Source organism: Spinacia oleracea, chromosome 5, assembly GCF_020520425.1.
Source record: "Spinacia oleracea cultivar Varoflay chromosome 5, BTI_SOV_V1, whole genome shotgun sequence".
Classification (NCBI taxonomy): domain Eukaryota; kingdom Viridiplantae; phylum Streptophyta; class Magnoliopsida; order Caryophyllales; family Amaranthaceae; genus Spinacia; species Spinacia oleracea.
The window spans coordinates 96,815,210-96,833,122 of record NC_079491.1 but is presented as its reverse complement, the minus strand read 5'-3'; the positions used below and the strand labels follow the sequence as shown (position 1 = coordinate 96,833,122).

The following is a 17,913-nucleotide window of genomic DNA, read 5'->3' as shown; positions in this document are numbered from 1 at the left end:
ATTTAAAACTAAAACTACGAGCTAACATAACAAACTATAAAGAAAATACTTAAAACTAAAAAGGTAGCAAATTTATCTCCTTTGGAACTACATTGTTGACATGACTTTGTTTACATCGCCATACTCCTTGTAGCATGCCAAAGTCATTTTTTATGATTTCTATTTAAAAGACTGAGTTATTGGTAAGGGTGTTCAAAAGTGCCCAACCTGCTAACCCGGTACAAAACAAGCGGGTATTAAACTGATTTTTTTTTCTTAATAACGGGTTGGGTACCCGATCCAGTAGAAAATGCAGTTTTCCTGGTCGGGTCATGGGCCTAGAGGAGCAACGCAACCGTTAATGGAAGATGAACGATATGGCCCACGTCCACATGATTCTTTGTTGCTTCCTCCTACGAAGCTTAATTCAGTCCTCGGTTTCACCGCCCGAGCCTTTTCACGAGACGGAGATCTCGGTGGCAGTTTGCGATAAAAGTTTATGTGCCATGTAGAACTCTCCTATTTACACCAAAGGTTCGAACATAAGACCTCACGTTTGGAGAATAACTCTCATTACCATCTTAACCAACCATTAATTGTTGCTTATCCATGCACATTAATTTATAAACACATGTTAACACGAAGTCTAAAACAACTAAATCTTTATGTTACCTTTTATTTTTTATGGAATATATTGGAATAAAAAATAGCAATTAAAATATTAGGAGAACAATGAATTAAACATGATATATATCATAAGTCTCATAAGCATCAACTACAGAAATGCCATGCATATATCTTATTAATTTGAAGAACGTAGTTCCATTAGAAAATAAATTAAACGAATTGTAAGATGATCTAACTGAAAAATTATTTGGCATGATAAATGACGGTAACGTACATGTGTAATTGATGAACTCAATGAATCTTTTCACTTTTATGGACTAAATGCATTTTGGTCAAATATTGAGTTGAAAAAGAATCTCGAATTTTAATTATTCAAAGTAGCAACCGGGGCATTACCCGGACCACACACTAGTTTTATCCTGATAACCTGTCTTTTGAAGTTTGATCGGGTGCTTTGGAAAAATTGATAGCCTTTTTAGTCATTTGTTAGGCAAGTAATGTAGTAGGTAAGTACCAGTAGCAAATTAGCAAATGTAAAAAAAAATAAAAGAACTTAAAAAAAATGAGGGTATCCTATGACTTGATCCGGTAAAATCGGGTACCTGTAAAGCGAGTATCTAGTTTTGACGGGTCGGGTCATAGGCCGATTGTTTTTATTACCCGTAATTGTGGGTACCTGCTTTTTCGGGTACCGAAAAGCCGGGTACTTAGTAATGAGCACCCCTAGTCATTGAGGAGGAAAGGAGCAGAAGAAAGTAACAATACAAGTCAGTTGCACATGCCTTGCAATTTGCTCACAAGCAGCATGAGTAAATAAAAGTGACTCTGGTATTAAGATAAAGAGTACTTTTACTTGGATGGAAGTGGCAAAAAACTAGTTCAAATCAGTTCAATGTGATTCATTTCTTTGAAATCTTACAACTACACATAAGAAAAATAATTTCAGTTTCTTATTCGATTCATCTGAATGAGAGTGTTAAAAATATCAAAATTTATAACTTTTACTAATACAAAATTAAAGATACCAATTGTCACATATGTGCATCAGCATACACAACCAAAACCGGAAGAACGGGCGATCAATAAGGAAGTATAACTACTCCGTACTTGCAATCTTGCAAAGAGGCGAATGGATCACAAACTTAAGGAAACGGAGCAAGAAATTGAAAACAAAGCCTTATTATTCAAGTAGTGGAGAACTAATGGATCCAATCGCATGAAGGGCGGGAAGAGCTAAGAGCAGCCGCGGTTGCTAAACAAAGATTAATTCATCCGAAAACCTTCATGGCAGATCTAATTGGATGATGAAACTAATTTTGTACCTTGAAACGTACCAAGTGCTAAGTGCTAACCACTATCAAGCAATCATAAAATAAAACATAAAGAAACACGAAAATACTAGAGTCAAGGTCTTGATTTCACCGAGACACAGATACATGGCTCTGTTAATACTTAAGTCGTATATTGCAATCTGCAAACGATCATAATAAAGATCATGCTTTGCCAATGAAGTCGGAACAACCACAACAGGGTTGAACAACTAGAACTAACAAAGGCACTAACATTCCACATACACAATTCTAGATACAGCATAGTTCCACAAGATAGTATTATAGTCCCATTCATCCCCAGATTGCTTACAACTATTTTCTTATCTGCCATAGGCACCAGATCGACGCCCATATCCTCCTCTGTTAGGGCTTCCATAAGGAGAGTATGACCTTGATCTGTACCTCCTTGACCTTTCAGCATAAGGAGAACGACGAGGAGGAGAATAGCCTCGGCTACCACGATAAGGTGAACGTCTTGGTGACCTCCTATGATCATAGTCTTCACGACCATACCCACCTCGGTATTTGCGGCGATGGCCTGTAAAATTAAATCATGTGGAACATAAATGGATAAACGTTTAGCCATATCAAATTAGTTAAAAGATATGCCAGCACAAATTAACGTCCAGAATTTACCCAAGCCAAGATACTGTCCAGGGGTAGGTGTCCTTGGTCGTTTCCTCCTTGACTGAAAAGCAAACACAAACACCTCATTCTATCTATTCTCAATGTAAATGTTCAATAAACGGCATGACAGTAGAAATGGCGCATTCTATCTTGCTCAAATAGACACTGGGATATATCGTACAACACAGACAAAAGAAATTGGGATACAGAATAGTGAAACAAAGCAATCTAAGGGTAGCAGCGGGAGCTGGGAGGCCTATTTTAAATATGCAAGGAGAAGTCATGTATTGAATGTGTTGGATTCAGAACCCCTGTGGCCCTGTACTTAAATTTGAAGAGTAGTGAAGCATGACTGTTTTCCTATTAAAAATTATCGTTTTCCTATTCTTTACCTTCTTTCATAACAAAAATCACTAGATGAGACATGGGGAACTATACCACTTGCTCTGGAATCAGAAGAACAAGTTATAAAAAAAATCTAAAAGAAAAAAGAACCACTGAAACTCTTGGTTACCACCCACTCTTAAAACTTAGAATGATCCATTGAAAAAAGAAGTTCAATATGCTTTGCAGTCCAACTATTAAACTCTAGAAAGCTAAAAGACAGCATTAACTATGTTTTATTACACTGAATTTTGTTTCCTTCCGCAGTAACAGGACTTATCGTCTACCCAAATGCTCTTCAGAACTTCTGTTAAAAATCTTGTGTGATTACTTCGTAATACTTTATAAGTTACGGAGCTACATCACATGCAAAAGAAATCATATTTTTTTCTTCATAAAAATACCCAAAGACCTGTATTTGTTGATGCTGGCACTTACCTAGAAATATAATCCAAGACCAAATTTTTCCGACCTAAACCAAATTTTTAGGACCCAAATGAACTGAAGTATAATTCCTTTCATGAAAATAACTTAAATTTGATATCTGGATCATGCAGTGAAAATTTCTTATCATGACGCGCCTCGCAAATACAGGGTCTAACTCAAAGATGTAGATCTTCCTAGGTTATCTTCCATAGACAAGAAAATCATAATCATGTCCAGCAGAGTAACTGAGTAAGACGTACGACATAAGCAGACACCCGGAGACCCAAGTTGCATAACAGCCAGAAACTTAGTACTATGACATAAACTTATGCACACAGCTACAGCAAAATTACCTTGTAGTGAAGGCCACATCCATGAACGAGGTGGAATAGGCACTTAGAAAGAAATTTCAGATATTAGAATACCTCCACTATCTTAGTTGAAACAAACACAAACCACAAGAGTAAAACCATTCAACTCACAACTTTCACCTTCAGATATAAAATCCAAACCAAGAAAACTCTTTTGCAAGTGACTATTGCCAGTTTTTACACTCCCGCTGCATCTCTTATAAATACTTAATGTGCACTATTGCTAAAACTTACAAAAAAATAAAGCCATGTTGTAGGCTCTAACTGACACTCACAATTTACCTTACCTTATCTATGACAGATATGGACTCCACACCACAAATGGATATAAATACGCAAGCATCATTCAAGAAACCAACAGAGAAATTTACATACATTTGGTACATCCATGACAAATACTTCTACCAAGTCTGTATTAAGGAACTTTAATGAGTCTGAGGCACCATAGGTTGTTAAGGGAGATGGAAGGGGGGAGGGGATCACAGAATAAACTATACATCATAAAAAATTAATAGATTCCTAACTGTGTAGAAATGGGAAAACATTCAACGACACTCATTTTCACACAAAAAAAGCCAAATCAAGAGATACACGGTCTCAGTGTTCTCAGTTATGAAAACAGGAAGAAACTGCAGATATAACAAAGCTAAAGTTAACAAAACGTGTTTAATGGCATAAATGGAGAGAAAATGCACAAATATGACTTTAAGTGGCAGATAAATCAGCTAATTGATATATATACACACATATATAAAGCTGTAAGAAATTAATTCAGCCATATTGGAACAGCAACCAACCAAACAAGCCTTAAGCTATACGAGAATGGCAATACCAACATATGGTATCAGGTACCATAAGTGCTTGACTAGAAATGTTGAGTGTTGAAAATATCCGTTGATTAGTTGAGTTGATGGTAGTGCAGTTGTTCTAAGTTGTTGGGCAATATTTGCTATGTTTAGTTGATCAGATTGCATGAGATATGTGTTTAGCTGGCCGTTTGATCAAGCTGTTTGTCTAAAGTTGAGATGGATGAAACTCATCATCTTTGATTGCTGCCAACAAAGCTGAAGCAATGTAGTCTGAATGTAACCAAAAACCTCCAAGTTAACGGACAAGGTCGATCATATACCTCATCCAATACAGTATTCCAAAGATAGCAATAATACCTTCTCAACAGTGATGTAGCGACCCTCGAGAACAGATTGATTGAGGTACTTGATGCAACGGTCAGCATCTTCAAGAGAAGCCATAGTCACAAAAGCAAATCCTCGTGATATGCGTGTACGTGGCTCCATAACCAAAAACACTGAGCTTACCTGAAAGCAATGGAATCCAAAGAACTCAAGACAAATTATGGCATAACTGCAAAATATAACTACTCTATAGAAGCTGATGAACTTTTTTTTTAGTGACATGAGGTCGGCAAGAGGAAATAACTAAGCAGATTAAACGTTCAGATTTTTTAAATACAACTACTTATAGACCATTACAAACATATATTAAACGATTAATTTCTGTTGTATTAACTAGTTTTTAGTCATTTCACAGTATTTTCTTAGAAATAAACTGAACGTAACCGAGCCAAAACAAGCATATTCAGGATACATCCGGTACTCACCTTTCCCTCCTTGGAAAAGAAGTCCTCAAGTTCTCTTTGAGTGACTCTAGAGGAAAGACCAGTCACAAAAAGTGTATTTCCAGGATTCGTCTCAATCCTGATAGTTGCATAAAGAGTTAGCAGTCGAGCAAAAAGTAAACAATAAAACTGCTCTTTAAGCTTCAAGCTAACCTGCCACGGCTTGCAGACCTTGATCTGGAACGAGAACGAGACCGATATCTAGGAGGAGACATAGATCTGGACCGTGATCTAGACCTAGAGTGGGACCTAGATCTTTCTTTCATAGGTGATGGAGACCTAGAGTACCTACAGTTTCCGACAAATGAAATAAGTTTAAGTGAAATTAAAAAAATTCCATACAACACTGGACTAAAAAAACAGTCAAGAATACATTACAGAAGTCAATATCATATGCAATAAGAATATCCTTTGAATAGTCCCTTACAAAAGAGTAAAACACAGGTTTCACGATGAACATAAATCGTAATTTAACCAGATTTACATGGCAACTGAGCAGTTCAGCCTAAAGATGCAAAAGCTCTGACATGACAAGGGGGACTGCACCAATCTGTTTATAGTTCAGCACAAGCTTAGTTTAAAAAGGCGCAAGGCGCACAATGGTCATGGAGCCTAGGCACAAGGCGCAAGGTTTAGGCGCGCGTCTTTTGGATACAAGGCGCACATAATTTTGTAATAAACCTTAAAATTCGGTACAGAAAAAAATTAACACAATTTATACTCAAAACAACATATTTCTATTGGAGTGCCATATTTTCTTGCCGGTTCATAAGCATTGCGTGATCCCGTCGATAGAGTGCCAGAATTAGAACCTTCCATGGTAATTACAAGCTGGAAATATGAAAGTTAACTCATATTATGCTACTTCCACTACCCAAAAAGCTAAGGTTGTAGAGAGACCATTGATAGGTCACATGGGGTATGTTTATATCATTAAAAAAGAAAAGAAAAATGTAAATAAAAAATCCACGTCATCCTACAGCACCTGAAGACGGAAGGCGCACAAAGGCGCGCCTGGTTGACATAAGCCTGGAGACTCAAGGTGCCAAAGGCTGAGCCTAGATGAGCCTTGCGCCTAGGCGCGCTTTATAACTAAGAGCACAAGCATATAGATTCAACAACGTGGGTCAACAGAATACAATAGTAATACACCGAACAGAAAAGGCATACGTTCAGAAGAAGTTCCCTAAAAAGTTTCAAAAGAAAGTCGTGCAATTATAAGATTATCTCATCGTCTCCCTTAGATCAAGGTGTAAAGCGCCAAACCAAAATCCAAATGGTATTTGTACAGTCAAGCTACATAAATATTCATAGCAAAAGGAAATACTCAGGAACTGCTAAAGTCTTCCACCACCAAAGAAAGAGGGACAAACTTGACATTCCTAGTAATAATATAGCCAAAGTTTCCTTATTGTATTCCCATGAAACTCTAAGGCTCTAAGCTGGATCTAATGAACCATACTTTCCAACCCCCAACGCCAAAATGATAGCATTAGATACATAGTTCGACAAAAAATGATCTCGTACCTAATAAAAAAAATTTCCAATCAACTTTCTTTGTCTTAATCATCTTCAATATTACACATAAAGCTATTCATAACTCATAAGTATAGAACGGCCACCAAACAAGGCCTCCGTAACAGCCAATTTGCTGCATGATCTCCCAACCCACACCAAGACTTCGAGCAAAATACAAAAGACGCTCCCAACTTGCATATAATCTACATGATTATCAATCTACACGCAATATAGTAAACAAATGGGAAATCTTCGCTTTTTACGGTTCAATTAAGAATTGAATCAATGAAACCCAATGCCAAAAGGAAAAAAAAAAAACGAATTGCATAACCCAGAAGCACAAACATCAATTTGTAAAGATCGCGATAATCAAATAATCAACATTAGCGTTAAATCTGCCAAATAAAGAGGTCTTGTGAGAAATTACCTCTTGCGCTGAGAATCGGCCTGCAAAATTGAAAAGGGGGAAAAAGGTCAGTCGAATGAATAAGATGAGAGAAATAATGCTTGTAAATTTGCACAAACGTTAGGAAGGGTGCCGAAATTGCAAGAAGTTTACCATTTTTATGCGATTTCGAAGGGAGAGAGAGAAAAAAAAACGGGGGACGAAGGGAAAAAGGAGAAAGACGAATTAGGGTTATGACCTGTGCTGTTTGAGTTTCGCTTATAATTTCTGTTTTTTTGGTAGGAGAGTTTTGAATTTTATTATTATTATTATTATTATTATTATTATTTTTTATTATTATTATTATTATTATTATTATTTATTATTATTATTATTATTATTATTATTATTGAATCTTATTGGAACTTATTGGAACTTATTGAAACTTATATGAACTTATCTGAACTTATCTGAACTTATTGGAACTGAAACTTAATTTTTTAAGGTGAACAGAATGCACCCTAACCATGAGACCACGCCCCTCTAAAATATTGTGTGCATCCGCAATCTGCGATCACAATTCATAAATAGGATGTTAATGAGCCGATACGATCGTGAATTAGTTTGATAGAAATTCGGTAAAAGTTCGTTTATTACAAAATAAATGAGTCAGAATAAATATTTCAAAGGAGTTCAATAAACTAGACTAGCTTGAACAGATTGATGTTCGACTCGATTAGGCTCAATAACAACTCCTTTGACTTTTGTGTTCATTTTTAAGCTTGTTCATATTTGATTCATCCTAGAAGAGGGTTAAGACAAGGGGACCCCTTGTCTCCCTTGCTCTTCACCCTATGCATGGAGTACTTTTCAAGGGCTATGCAAACAGTAGGTGAACACCCCTCTTTCAAGTTTCATTCCAGGTGTAGACCTATGAAACTTAATCATTTATGCTTTGCTGATGACCTCCTCATGTTCTGTAAAGGAGAAAAGGAAACAGTTCAACTCATGATGGATGGGTTTGGTGTGTTTTCTAACACCACTGGACTCATGGTTAACCCTCACAAGTCTTCCCTGTACTGCTGTGGAATTCCAGATCATCAACTCCCCTCTTTTACTGAGTTGACTGGTTTTGGCATGGGTTCTCTCCCATTCAAATATCTGGGTGTTCCTGTCTCCCCTCTGAAGTTGAAAGCTAGTGACTGTGATTCTCTCATTGTTAAAATGACCTCCAAAATAAAAACTTGGAGTTCAAGACATCTTTCCTTTGCTGGGAGAGCTCTATTGGTTAATACTGTGCTTATGAGTGTGACTGTCTATTGGTCACAAATGTTTATTTTCCCCAAAACTGTCCTGAAAAGAATCAACTCCATTTGCAGATCCTTCCTTTGGTATGGGAACTATGATGATTCCAGACCTGGCCCTGTGGCATGGGATAAACTTTGTCTTCCAAAAAATCAGGGTGGTTTGGGATTCAGAAATCTGCTCCTGTGGAACCAAGCTGCAGTGGGAAAACTAGCATGGGCTATTTCTAGAAAACAAGACAATTTATGGGTGAAATGGATTCATTCTGTTTATGTGAAAAATAAGAATTGGGATGACTTCATTGCCCCTACTGCAGCAAGCTGGGTGGTGAAGTATGTTTGCTTGGTGAAGAACAGTTGCAACACTCTTTTGCATTCTCACCAGTGGCTGAGAACATCTAAGTACTCTATCAAAGAAACCTACACTACTCTATGTCATCAAACTGATAAGGTTCATTGGCAACAATATGTGTGGAACAGACTTTCTGTGCCAAAACACAGATTCATTATTTGGCTTACTATGCTTGATAGACTGAAAACAAAAGACAGGTTGTATAAGTTAATGGTAGGGTCTGATGACCTTTGCCCCCTTTGTGGTACACATTCAGAAACAGCAAACCATCTCTTCTTTGATTGCCATTTCAGTGTCAACTGTAAGAACCAGATTATGAGTTGGCTGGGTTTCCAACACAGCAGGAATTCTGTTGCTATCCTCCTCAAACATATTCAAAGATATGCCAAGAGCAAGGTACAGAAGACAGTTATGTACACAGCTGTAGCTGTCCTAGTTTATCACATCTGGAAAGCTACGAACTCAGCTGTTTGGAGAGCTCAAGTACCAGTGATTAAGAGCACTGTCAAAATCATCCAAACTGAAGTTAAGAGTAGAGTGACAAACTTGCTTAGTCAGAAAACTTGTAATAGAGATAAGGATTGGTTTTTTAGCCTTTGAGGAGCTAGGGTCTTGTTTGGCTTGGTGTTCCTAGCCTTTTGTTGTCCTGTTGCCTGTTTGGTCTGTTGGGACCATTCAGGGGACTGTTTGTAATGGTTGAGTTGGTTGATCAATAAAATTATTACTTGCTTGCCAAAAAAAAAAAAAAAAAAAGCCCCATCAACTCACCAAGCACGAATTACAAAAACTATTTATGTTTACTGCTGTTTACTTCCTCCGAAACCCAAAATTATATTCTCCAATCAAATATTTAAGGCCCAAAATAGTACTACTATATCTACTATGCAAACTTTTTATTTAAATTGGTTATTTTGTTAATTAGTAAACACAATACGTAGTATTATGTTTAGTAATATGTCCGTTTAGATTCAATCTTACTCGTATAGCAAGACTCGTTAAAACTCGTTAAGACTATGGCCGTTTAAAACACAAGACTGCAGGATGAGATTCTTCCAGAGTTTTTGTATGTTTAGGCTTAAGGATTGGGTTAAGACTTCGGCAGAGCTTCGGCAGTATTCAGATTGATTCAGGTGGTCGTGCGGGCAGGGTCTGCTTAACAGAGTGTTAATGCGGCAGACAACACGAATGCGGGACAGAGATAAACTTCGGTCAATACTCAAGCTTAGGGTTTTAGGCTAGGAATGTGTGTCATTTTTCGGAATTTAGAACCCCTATTTATAGTAAAACAGGCCAGAATAAGATATAACTGAGAAAATGAGAGTTTTCTGCTGAGATGTGTAGCGCTAGAAATTTCCAGCGCTTGGATCAGAAGCGTTGTTATTTTCTAGCGCTTCACATGTCAGCGCCAGATGTGTTTATTTTACAACTGGATTAAAATTTATTTTTGCGTGATTGGGTGAGAACCAAATTGCAGCGCCGGAAAATAATGGCACATTGATTTGTGCGGTGGAATTATTGTGGCGCGTACGTTCCAGCGCTAGAATTTTCTAGAGCTCGTGTTTTACTTCACTTTTCCAGCTTTATCCGATTTTACCGAATCTCACTCAGAGTTTTATCTTTTAGAATACGGGCTGGGATGCAACTCTTACCCTTTATCCGATGATAAATCGTAATGCGACTTAAACACTCGAATGTTTATCTTATACGGTTACCATTCTGGGAAGCATTCAAGCATACCAGTTACTATAAATAACATTTTCTAAAAATGGAAATATGGCTTACAGGAGAATCAGTCACTCATGGATCGTTCGTTGCATATTTAGGAAAGCTTAGTCAAACGGTGTTTGGTTTCATCATCGAACACACCGTATCGGTCCTAGGGACAAATATAGGCGTTTACAAAATGATCAAGCTCGAACAAGAAAAATGGAAGCACGGTTAAGCTTGACTCAAGCTCGAGCTTGGAAATTTCTTAGCAAGTCTATCCAACTCGAACAACCAAATATTCGGCTTGGCTTAGTTGGATGACATCCTTAATTAATCACAAAATCTTATTTACATCTGGTGTAAATATTTTAAGGCGGGTGTTAAGTTATTCAAAATGCTTAAGCTTAACCTAATATAACTAAATGTTATTTTTTTAGTGATAATTTTTTTTAATAAAATATATCCCTAAAAAATCACTCAGAAATCAGAATGTATAAAGGTTATCATAAAAAATTTAAGCAAAAAAATAGGAAATTTTAGCGTTTACGAAAAAATTAACAACAATAATCCCAACTATTAGTGGTCTTCTGAAAATAATCTGAATTATTGATTAACCTATAATAATCATTATCGCACCCTTCCCTCATATTTGGGAATATTGTTGTTAATTTTTTTTATTAACTACGATATTAAAGTTTCTTTGTAACTTATTACCTTAAAGAATGTTTTGATTTTGGAATAACTACAACTTAATTTACGGTTTTCACATTTTAAAACTAAGATATATATTTCATTTATTAATCGTTTTAACTGATTCAAAGCTCATTTTTCTCCTTTCTTTGTAAGGATCTCATAGAAAATAAAGCGCTGAGAGTGTGAGAAACCTAGAAAATTAAAAAAAAATCAGAGTAAATGAGGAAAATATCTCTACTAGGATGATCTAAGCTAACTTGTTTATCTTTCAATTCTTTAATGTAGCGGATAAAGACCGAGTAATTGAGGGATGTTCATGTTTTTTTAACAATAATTTGTTGGTGCTAAAGGAGATTCAGGGTGACAAACAACCATATGAGATGGTATTCACCCATACTCCCTCTTGGATACAACTGAGTAACATACCGTTTAATAGGAGAAACTCGACCGTTGTCTATGACTTTGGTGAGAGCATGGGAGGGTTTATCGATGATAGACTAAAGTCGTATCACCTAATAAAAGATAAACCTAAATCCACTAACTGAATAGCAAGGGAAGTCAGGATCGAATCCACAGGGAAACAGTGTTCTTCCTACCACTAATTAACAAGTTTAGACTATAAGTAACCGGTAAAACGGGCTGATATTAAGTATTATAACTACATCGATAATTTAACGAGATAATAACAATATTAAGGAAAACTAGGGCAACGGTTCGCCACAAATGCATAATAGGATTGGACGACGGACAATAATAAACAACCAACAATCATAACTAGGAAATCATGCATCTCTCGAATCTTATGAATTCCTTAAGAAGTATAACTAGCAAGCTCTCGCAATTTACTAGAAATAATTCCTATCTAATAGCCACTGATCACAAACATCATATTTATACCTCTCGGCGCATAATCTAAGATTCATCAAACTCAATAAAAATAGTCCGGCCGAACTGAATTGACGAACTATTTAAACAAGTTATAGAAATTATAATTAATAATCAAGCATTAAATCCAATCCAATCCAATCGTGCATTCATGGATTCCCTAAACCCTCGAAATTAAATTACTCACTCATATCTTTTTAAACAAATAAAATAAGATAATTGAATGCATAATTGAAATTAAGAAAATCGAATAAATTGTAAACTTAAAATTTAATACCAAAGTGAAAATAACAAAGTTTTGAAGAGAAAAATAGAATAAGTAATAAAGTCTAAGTCTAGAAAATAAGATGTCTTACAAATTCTTAAGCTTGGGTATTTATAGTATTCCCAAAATTAAAACAAACCGGATCATTAAAGGTAAAACGCGACCTGGGTTGTGGTCGCCCGATCGGGCATTGGGTCGCCCGATCAGCGAACGACTCGTCAAACAACACAGCAGCGAAAACATCACCCGCCCAATCGGGCCTCCATCCGCCTGATCGGGCGACCATCATTCGACGGGCAACCATTCAGATCGGGGCGCGCGTACAAACTACACGATTCCTTATCTTCAAAACACCATATCTCTTTCATCATTCGTCGGAATTAGGCGTGTGACCACTCGATGGAAAGCTCTTTAAGTCTAGAATCCGACTCAATTTGAATCACTGCATTTGGATTTGTTGAATTTGAGTTGTGATTAAAATAGTGGATTATAGTCATTTTTCTACTTCTTTCGTTATTCGCTTTGCTTCAAAACTCTTCCAACTCAATGTTCGTGCTCTCAAAAGTACATCACCTCTTGTGGTGGTTCAAATGAGTAGGAAATGCATTCAAATATGTCAATTCCTACAATGATAAACCTGAAACTACAAACACACTACAAGGAGCACATTAGTATTAAAAATGGCTCCAAAGAGCTCATTTGAGATCGAAAACTACTAAGAGACGAGGGTAAATACACTATAAAATATGAACATATCAAACTCCCCCAAGCTAAACCTTTGGTTGTACCTAAGCAAAGAGCATCAATGAGACATAAGAATCAACTCACACCAAGTTCAATAGAAAAGATAAGCGATGAATCAAAGACCAGATCAAGGTAATCAAGCATCATGAACGAATTATCTAATCCTTACGGTCGCACATCAACATGTACAAATTTTACACAAGGATCACAAAGCATACGCATAAAATTGGGATTGGGTCTCACCAAGTGAATCACTCATCTCGTTATGTGGCGGGCTAAGCGAACCAAATGTGACCCGTTCACTCACCTTCCCATTATGAACATGCATACTATCAAGTGAGTATTATCCCCTCCTAACTCACAACACTCGTGTGTTTGAAGGTTCTCCTAAACACTCAACTTATGCCAGAGTCAACTCGAAATGCACATATACTCTTTGATCCTTGATAAACAACTATTTTCAACCTATTTTTATATACACATTGCACGATGATAAAAAAAAGACTTTTATTCAAGCTTGTAATGTTTACCGGGTATAAACAAGGGGTAAGGAAGAATTTGTACATGTGAGGTTAAAGCCAAACCTGGGGAGCAAAATGTAACCAATGAAAACAATCTCCAAAAGACTATACACTCGTCATTAGCCAAAATACTGAAGGAAATAATGCCCTTGGTCCAAGTTTGGATTTATTGCATTTATGCTAAGTCTAATAAATGCGGTTCAGTATTAATTAACATGTTAATAATTCAGTGAGATCAAGTGATCTGAATGCGTAGCTAGAGGTCGCTTTAGTTCAAGTGGAATTAATATTATTAATCCACAACTTACTCTTGACTGAACCCGTAAGGTCACACATGCAAATAGTACGTGAACGGATCAAGTATTTAGGTGATATAATATTCACTAAATACTCTATTTATGGACATTCGGAAATGATGGATCTTGGTTCCAGAGCGAGCTGAAATCATAAAAAGGCAAAGAAAGAATATTTGCCGGAAATGAAGATATTGTCTGAAACGGAAATATGGTTCATAACGGAAATATAAATATGATCGAAGTCGAAGATATTTCCAGTAATGGAAATATGGGTTCGTTTCGGAAAATATTAACGGAAATAGAAATGTTGCCGGAATCGGAAATATTGCCGGAAACAGAAATATTACCGGAATCGAAAATATTGTTGGAACCTGAAAATATTGTCGGAATTAGAAATATTATTGGAAACGTGAATATTGTTCGAAACGAAAATAAATTCTGGAATCGGAAAACGAATCGGAAGCACGACGAGCAAGCCAGCAAGGCGCGAGGCCCAACGCAAGCGCTAGGCCCAACGCCCAGCAGGCCTACGAGCGCGAGCAACACCGATGGTCCAGCAGGGCCATAGCGTGACCTACAAGCCTTGCGTGGGCGGCAAGCAACAAGAAGTAGTATCGTGGGCTTAAAGCCACGCATGATGCAGCGAGCACCCTGTCCGCGTGTGCTTATCATTGGCTTGGGCGCCAAGTCTACTTGCGCGGCAAGTAGCTTGGGTCTCAAGCTAACCGTTTTCTTAATCCTACGTAAACTTGAATTTTAGGATAAATCTAATACTAATAGTGTTTGGTTATTTCTAAAATACAAAAAAGATAAGATTAATTAGAATCCTCAGGGTTTTAGTAAAGCTAATCCTAGTGGGATATGACTACTCTATTCCCCCTATAAATATGTACATCCATGATCACAAATTTATAACATACTACACACATTGAATTCAACCGATTTCAATAATTTGCCTATCACATTTTGTGAGTTCCCGAGTGCATAAAACCTTAGACGATATCCTAGTTGGTTGAACCTAAGGAGGATCAGAACGTGTTGTGGACTATCTACGGAGGGGCGACGCTTGTAGCTCTATACTTGTTCTTGTTCGGTTTGGGAGAAACTAGGGAAGGCACGCATCACATAGTATGTGAAGGAAATAATGCCCTTGGTCCAAGTATGCATTTAATGCTAAATCTAATAAATGCGATTCAGTATTAATTAACAAGTTAATAATTCAGTGAGATCAAGTGAACTGAATGCCTAGCTAGAGGCTGCTTCATTCAAGTGGAATTAATAATATTAATCCACAACTTACTCTTGAGTGAACCCGTAGGGTCACACAAATAGTACGTGAACGGATCAAGTATTTAAGTGAATATATTATTCATTAAGTACTCCATTTATGAACATTCGGAAACGACGTATCTCGGTTCCAGTGGGAGCTGAAATCGTCAAAAGGCAAAATAAAGATTACTCCGGAAATGATGATATTGCCGGAAACGGAAATATGGTTCATGACGGAAATATAAATATTATCCAAGTCGTAGATGTTACCGGAACGGGAAACATGGTTCGTATCGGAAAATATTATCGAAAATAGAAATATTGCCGGAATCGGTAATATTGTCGGAAACGGAAATATTACTGGAATCGGATATATTGCCGGAAAAGGAAATTATTTCCGGAATCGGAAATATTAACGGAAACTTAAATATTTGTTCGAAACGGAAATGGATTCCGGAATCGGAAAATGAATCGGAAGCTCGACGAGCGACAAGCCGGTAAGCGAGCCGGCCCATCGCTCGACAAGCAAGCGAGCAAGGCAGCAGCGCCAAAGGGTCACGCCAAGCAAGCGAGCAAGGCAGCATTGCTGGTGAGGCTTTTTCCATGTCGTTGAATCGGAATCCACCTATCAAACAATATTTATAAACCACCTAATCTACCAACTATATTGACTATAGTGGCAAGCTAGGGATCGTCCCAAGAGAGAATGGTTATGTTTGACTTTTCAATCTAATGTGTTCAAAAGCTAATTAGAATGGAAAATTTATTTATGTATGTACGAATCTATTGGAATCAAGAAAAGTATGAAATATGAACAAGTAAAGAAATTCTATGGAACTTGAATTGGGAGTTCCGAATATCCTAAATGCTCAAGATTTGCAATGACTAATAAATGAATGCAATGACCAATTGTGTCTTCGACGAGCCATGCTCAACAAATCCTAATCTAGCTCTCGCTACAATCAAGACTCGAGGAGGAAACTATGCACGAAAAATCAAGCCAAAGTAATGCAAGCACCGAATCACGCTCTTGCGCCAATCCGAAGCCAAACACTCCAATATTCTAGCAATTTAGGTTAGCTAATCCTAAACTAACTAGACATGGAATCAAACATCAATTAATCCATTTAATCACAAAATCAATCACAAAATTATCTCCAAAATCCCTAATTCTAATCCAAGGCTTCAACCCAAATCTCTAGACTATGAACTATTCAATAGGCATGATTATGACTAAGATTAAACTAAAACTAATCCGAATCATGAAACTAATTGAATCAACAAAATTCAAAAAAAATTCAAATATCAAAATTTGGGGAAAAATCAACTAAATTCAAAATATGAAACTAATTATAGAATTCAACAATGAAATTAAAGCTGGAACGAAATTAATGAAGCAATTAAAGAATGAAAGAACAAATTAAAGAGAAGAGTAAGAATTATACCTTGAATTATTGAAATTGCACCAAAATTGAAGAACAAGAAAATTGAAGAACTAAGCTCAAATTAAAGAGAAGAAAATCTGAATTTTAGTGTTTGAATTAACTAAGAATTTGAAAGTTTAAGCTAAGAATCCTAAATTCTATCCTATAATCTAAGCTCTAATCTACTTCTCTCTCTAAGCCTAAACTGATTTGAGAAAGCCAATTCTAATTATGAAGAACAATGCTGCGATTTCGTACTTAAACATCACTTTCGCGTAGCCGTGCGACCGCACACAAGGGTCCGTGCGTTCGCACTAAAACACGACGTGTTCCTGCAAGATTTTTGGAATTTAGTGCGATTAAGCAAATCAGTGTGGTCGCACAGCAAGGCCGTGCGAACGCACAACCCTGCACTTTATGCGGTTTTGCGTGTTGCTACTGCACTTTAGAGCTGCTGTTCTTGCGTGTGGATTTATGGCTGATGTGTTGTTTGTGTGCGTTCCTACTGTTTGGTGTTTCCGTGTTTTTATTCTGAGTTATGGGTGTGCTCATGTTGTTGCTGTGCTGCTGCACGAGGATGCTACGTCGCTGCACAATGCAACGTATCGTATAGCAAATCAGAAAATAGTAAAGCACGTTATTAAAAATCGAAAATTGTATTATTAATTCGCATCGCATTTTTACAAATCGTTAAATCATATTAAACATCGTCAAGCATAATGACACATTATTAACACGTCAATGCTCAAAACGACCCTTACGCAATGAGGATGCGCACAAAAGACACGTTTAGAGCAAAAACGACCAAAACATATGCAAAACGAGAAAATATTACGATGAATGCAAAAATGCGATAAATGAACTAAAAACGATAAAACTAAGCAAAAATAATAATAAAATGCTAATAAAATGAACTAAAATCCTAAGCTAAGAGCGACATAAATGTCGCTCATCAAACTCCCCCAAGCTAAACCTTTGCTTTTCCTCAAGCAAAGCTAGAATGAGAAACGGGAAGGAGAATGAACTTATTTATTAAAAATAAAAATTACGAAAATAAGAACTACAAGAATGCACACTAACTCACTTTCGTAGGAATCACGGTTGCATTTAAGCACATGCAACAAGCTCTTTAAACCCCACAATCGCTCATGAGGGAGAGTGGGATCTCG

At 36.9% G+C, this 17,913-nt stretch overlaps 1 protein-coding gene across 1 annotated transcript; it reads right to left on the bottom strand.

Moving 5' to 3' along the window:
• Positions 1-1,991: 1,991 nt before the first annotated feature.
• Positions 1,992-7,582, bottom strand: LOC110799208 (serine/arginine-rich splicing factor SR45a). Its single transcript, XM_022004426.2, has 7 exons — positions 7,459-7,582; positions 7,327-7,346; positions 5,535-5,669; positions 5,364-5,460; positions 4,912-5,061; positions 2,574-2,625; positions 1,992-2,475 (listed from the first exon to the last, which is right to left on the bottom strand). Exons 1-7 carry the CDS (start codon positions 7,459-7,461, stop codon positions 2,258-2,260), a joined length of 675 nt encoding a protein of 224 aa, XP_021860118.2. The 5' UTR covers positions 7,462-7,582; the 3' UTR covers positions 1,992-2,257.
• Positions 7,583-17,913: the final 10,331 nt, after the last annotated feature.

What these genes read in the sequence shown, in the direction of transcription:
- LOC110799208 (XM_022004426.2), bottom strand. An exon ending in AGGTCTGCAAGCCGTGGCAG is followed by an intron (nt 5,461 to 5,534) that starts GTTAGCTTGAAG and finishes TGCAACTATCAG; the next exon opens with GATTGAGACGAATCCTGGAA. An exon ending in GCTACATCACTGTTGAGAAG is followed by an intron (nt 2,626 to 4,911) that starts GTATTATTGCTA and finishes TTTGCTTTTCAG; the next exon opens with TCAAGGAGGAAACGACCAAG.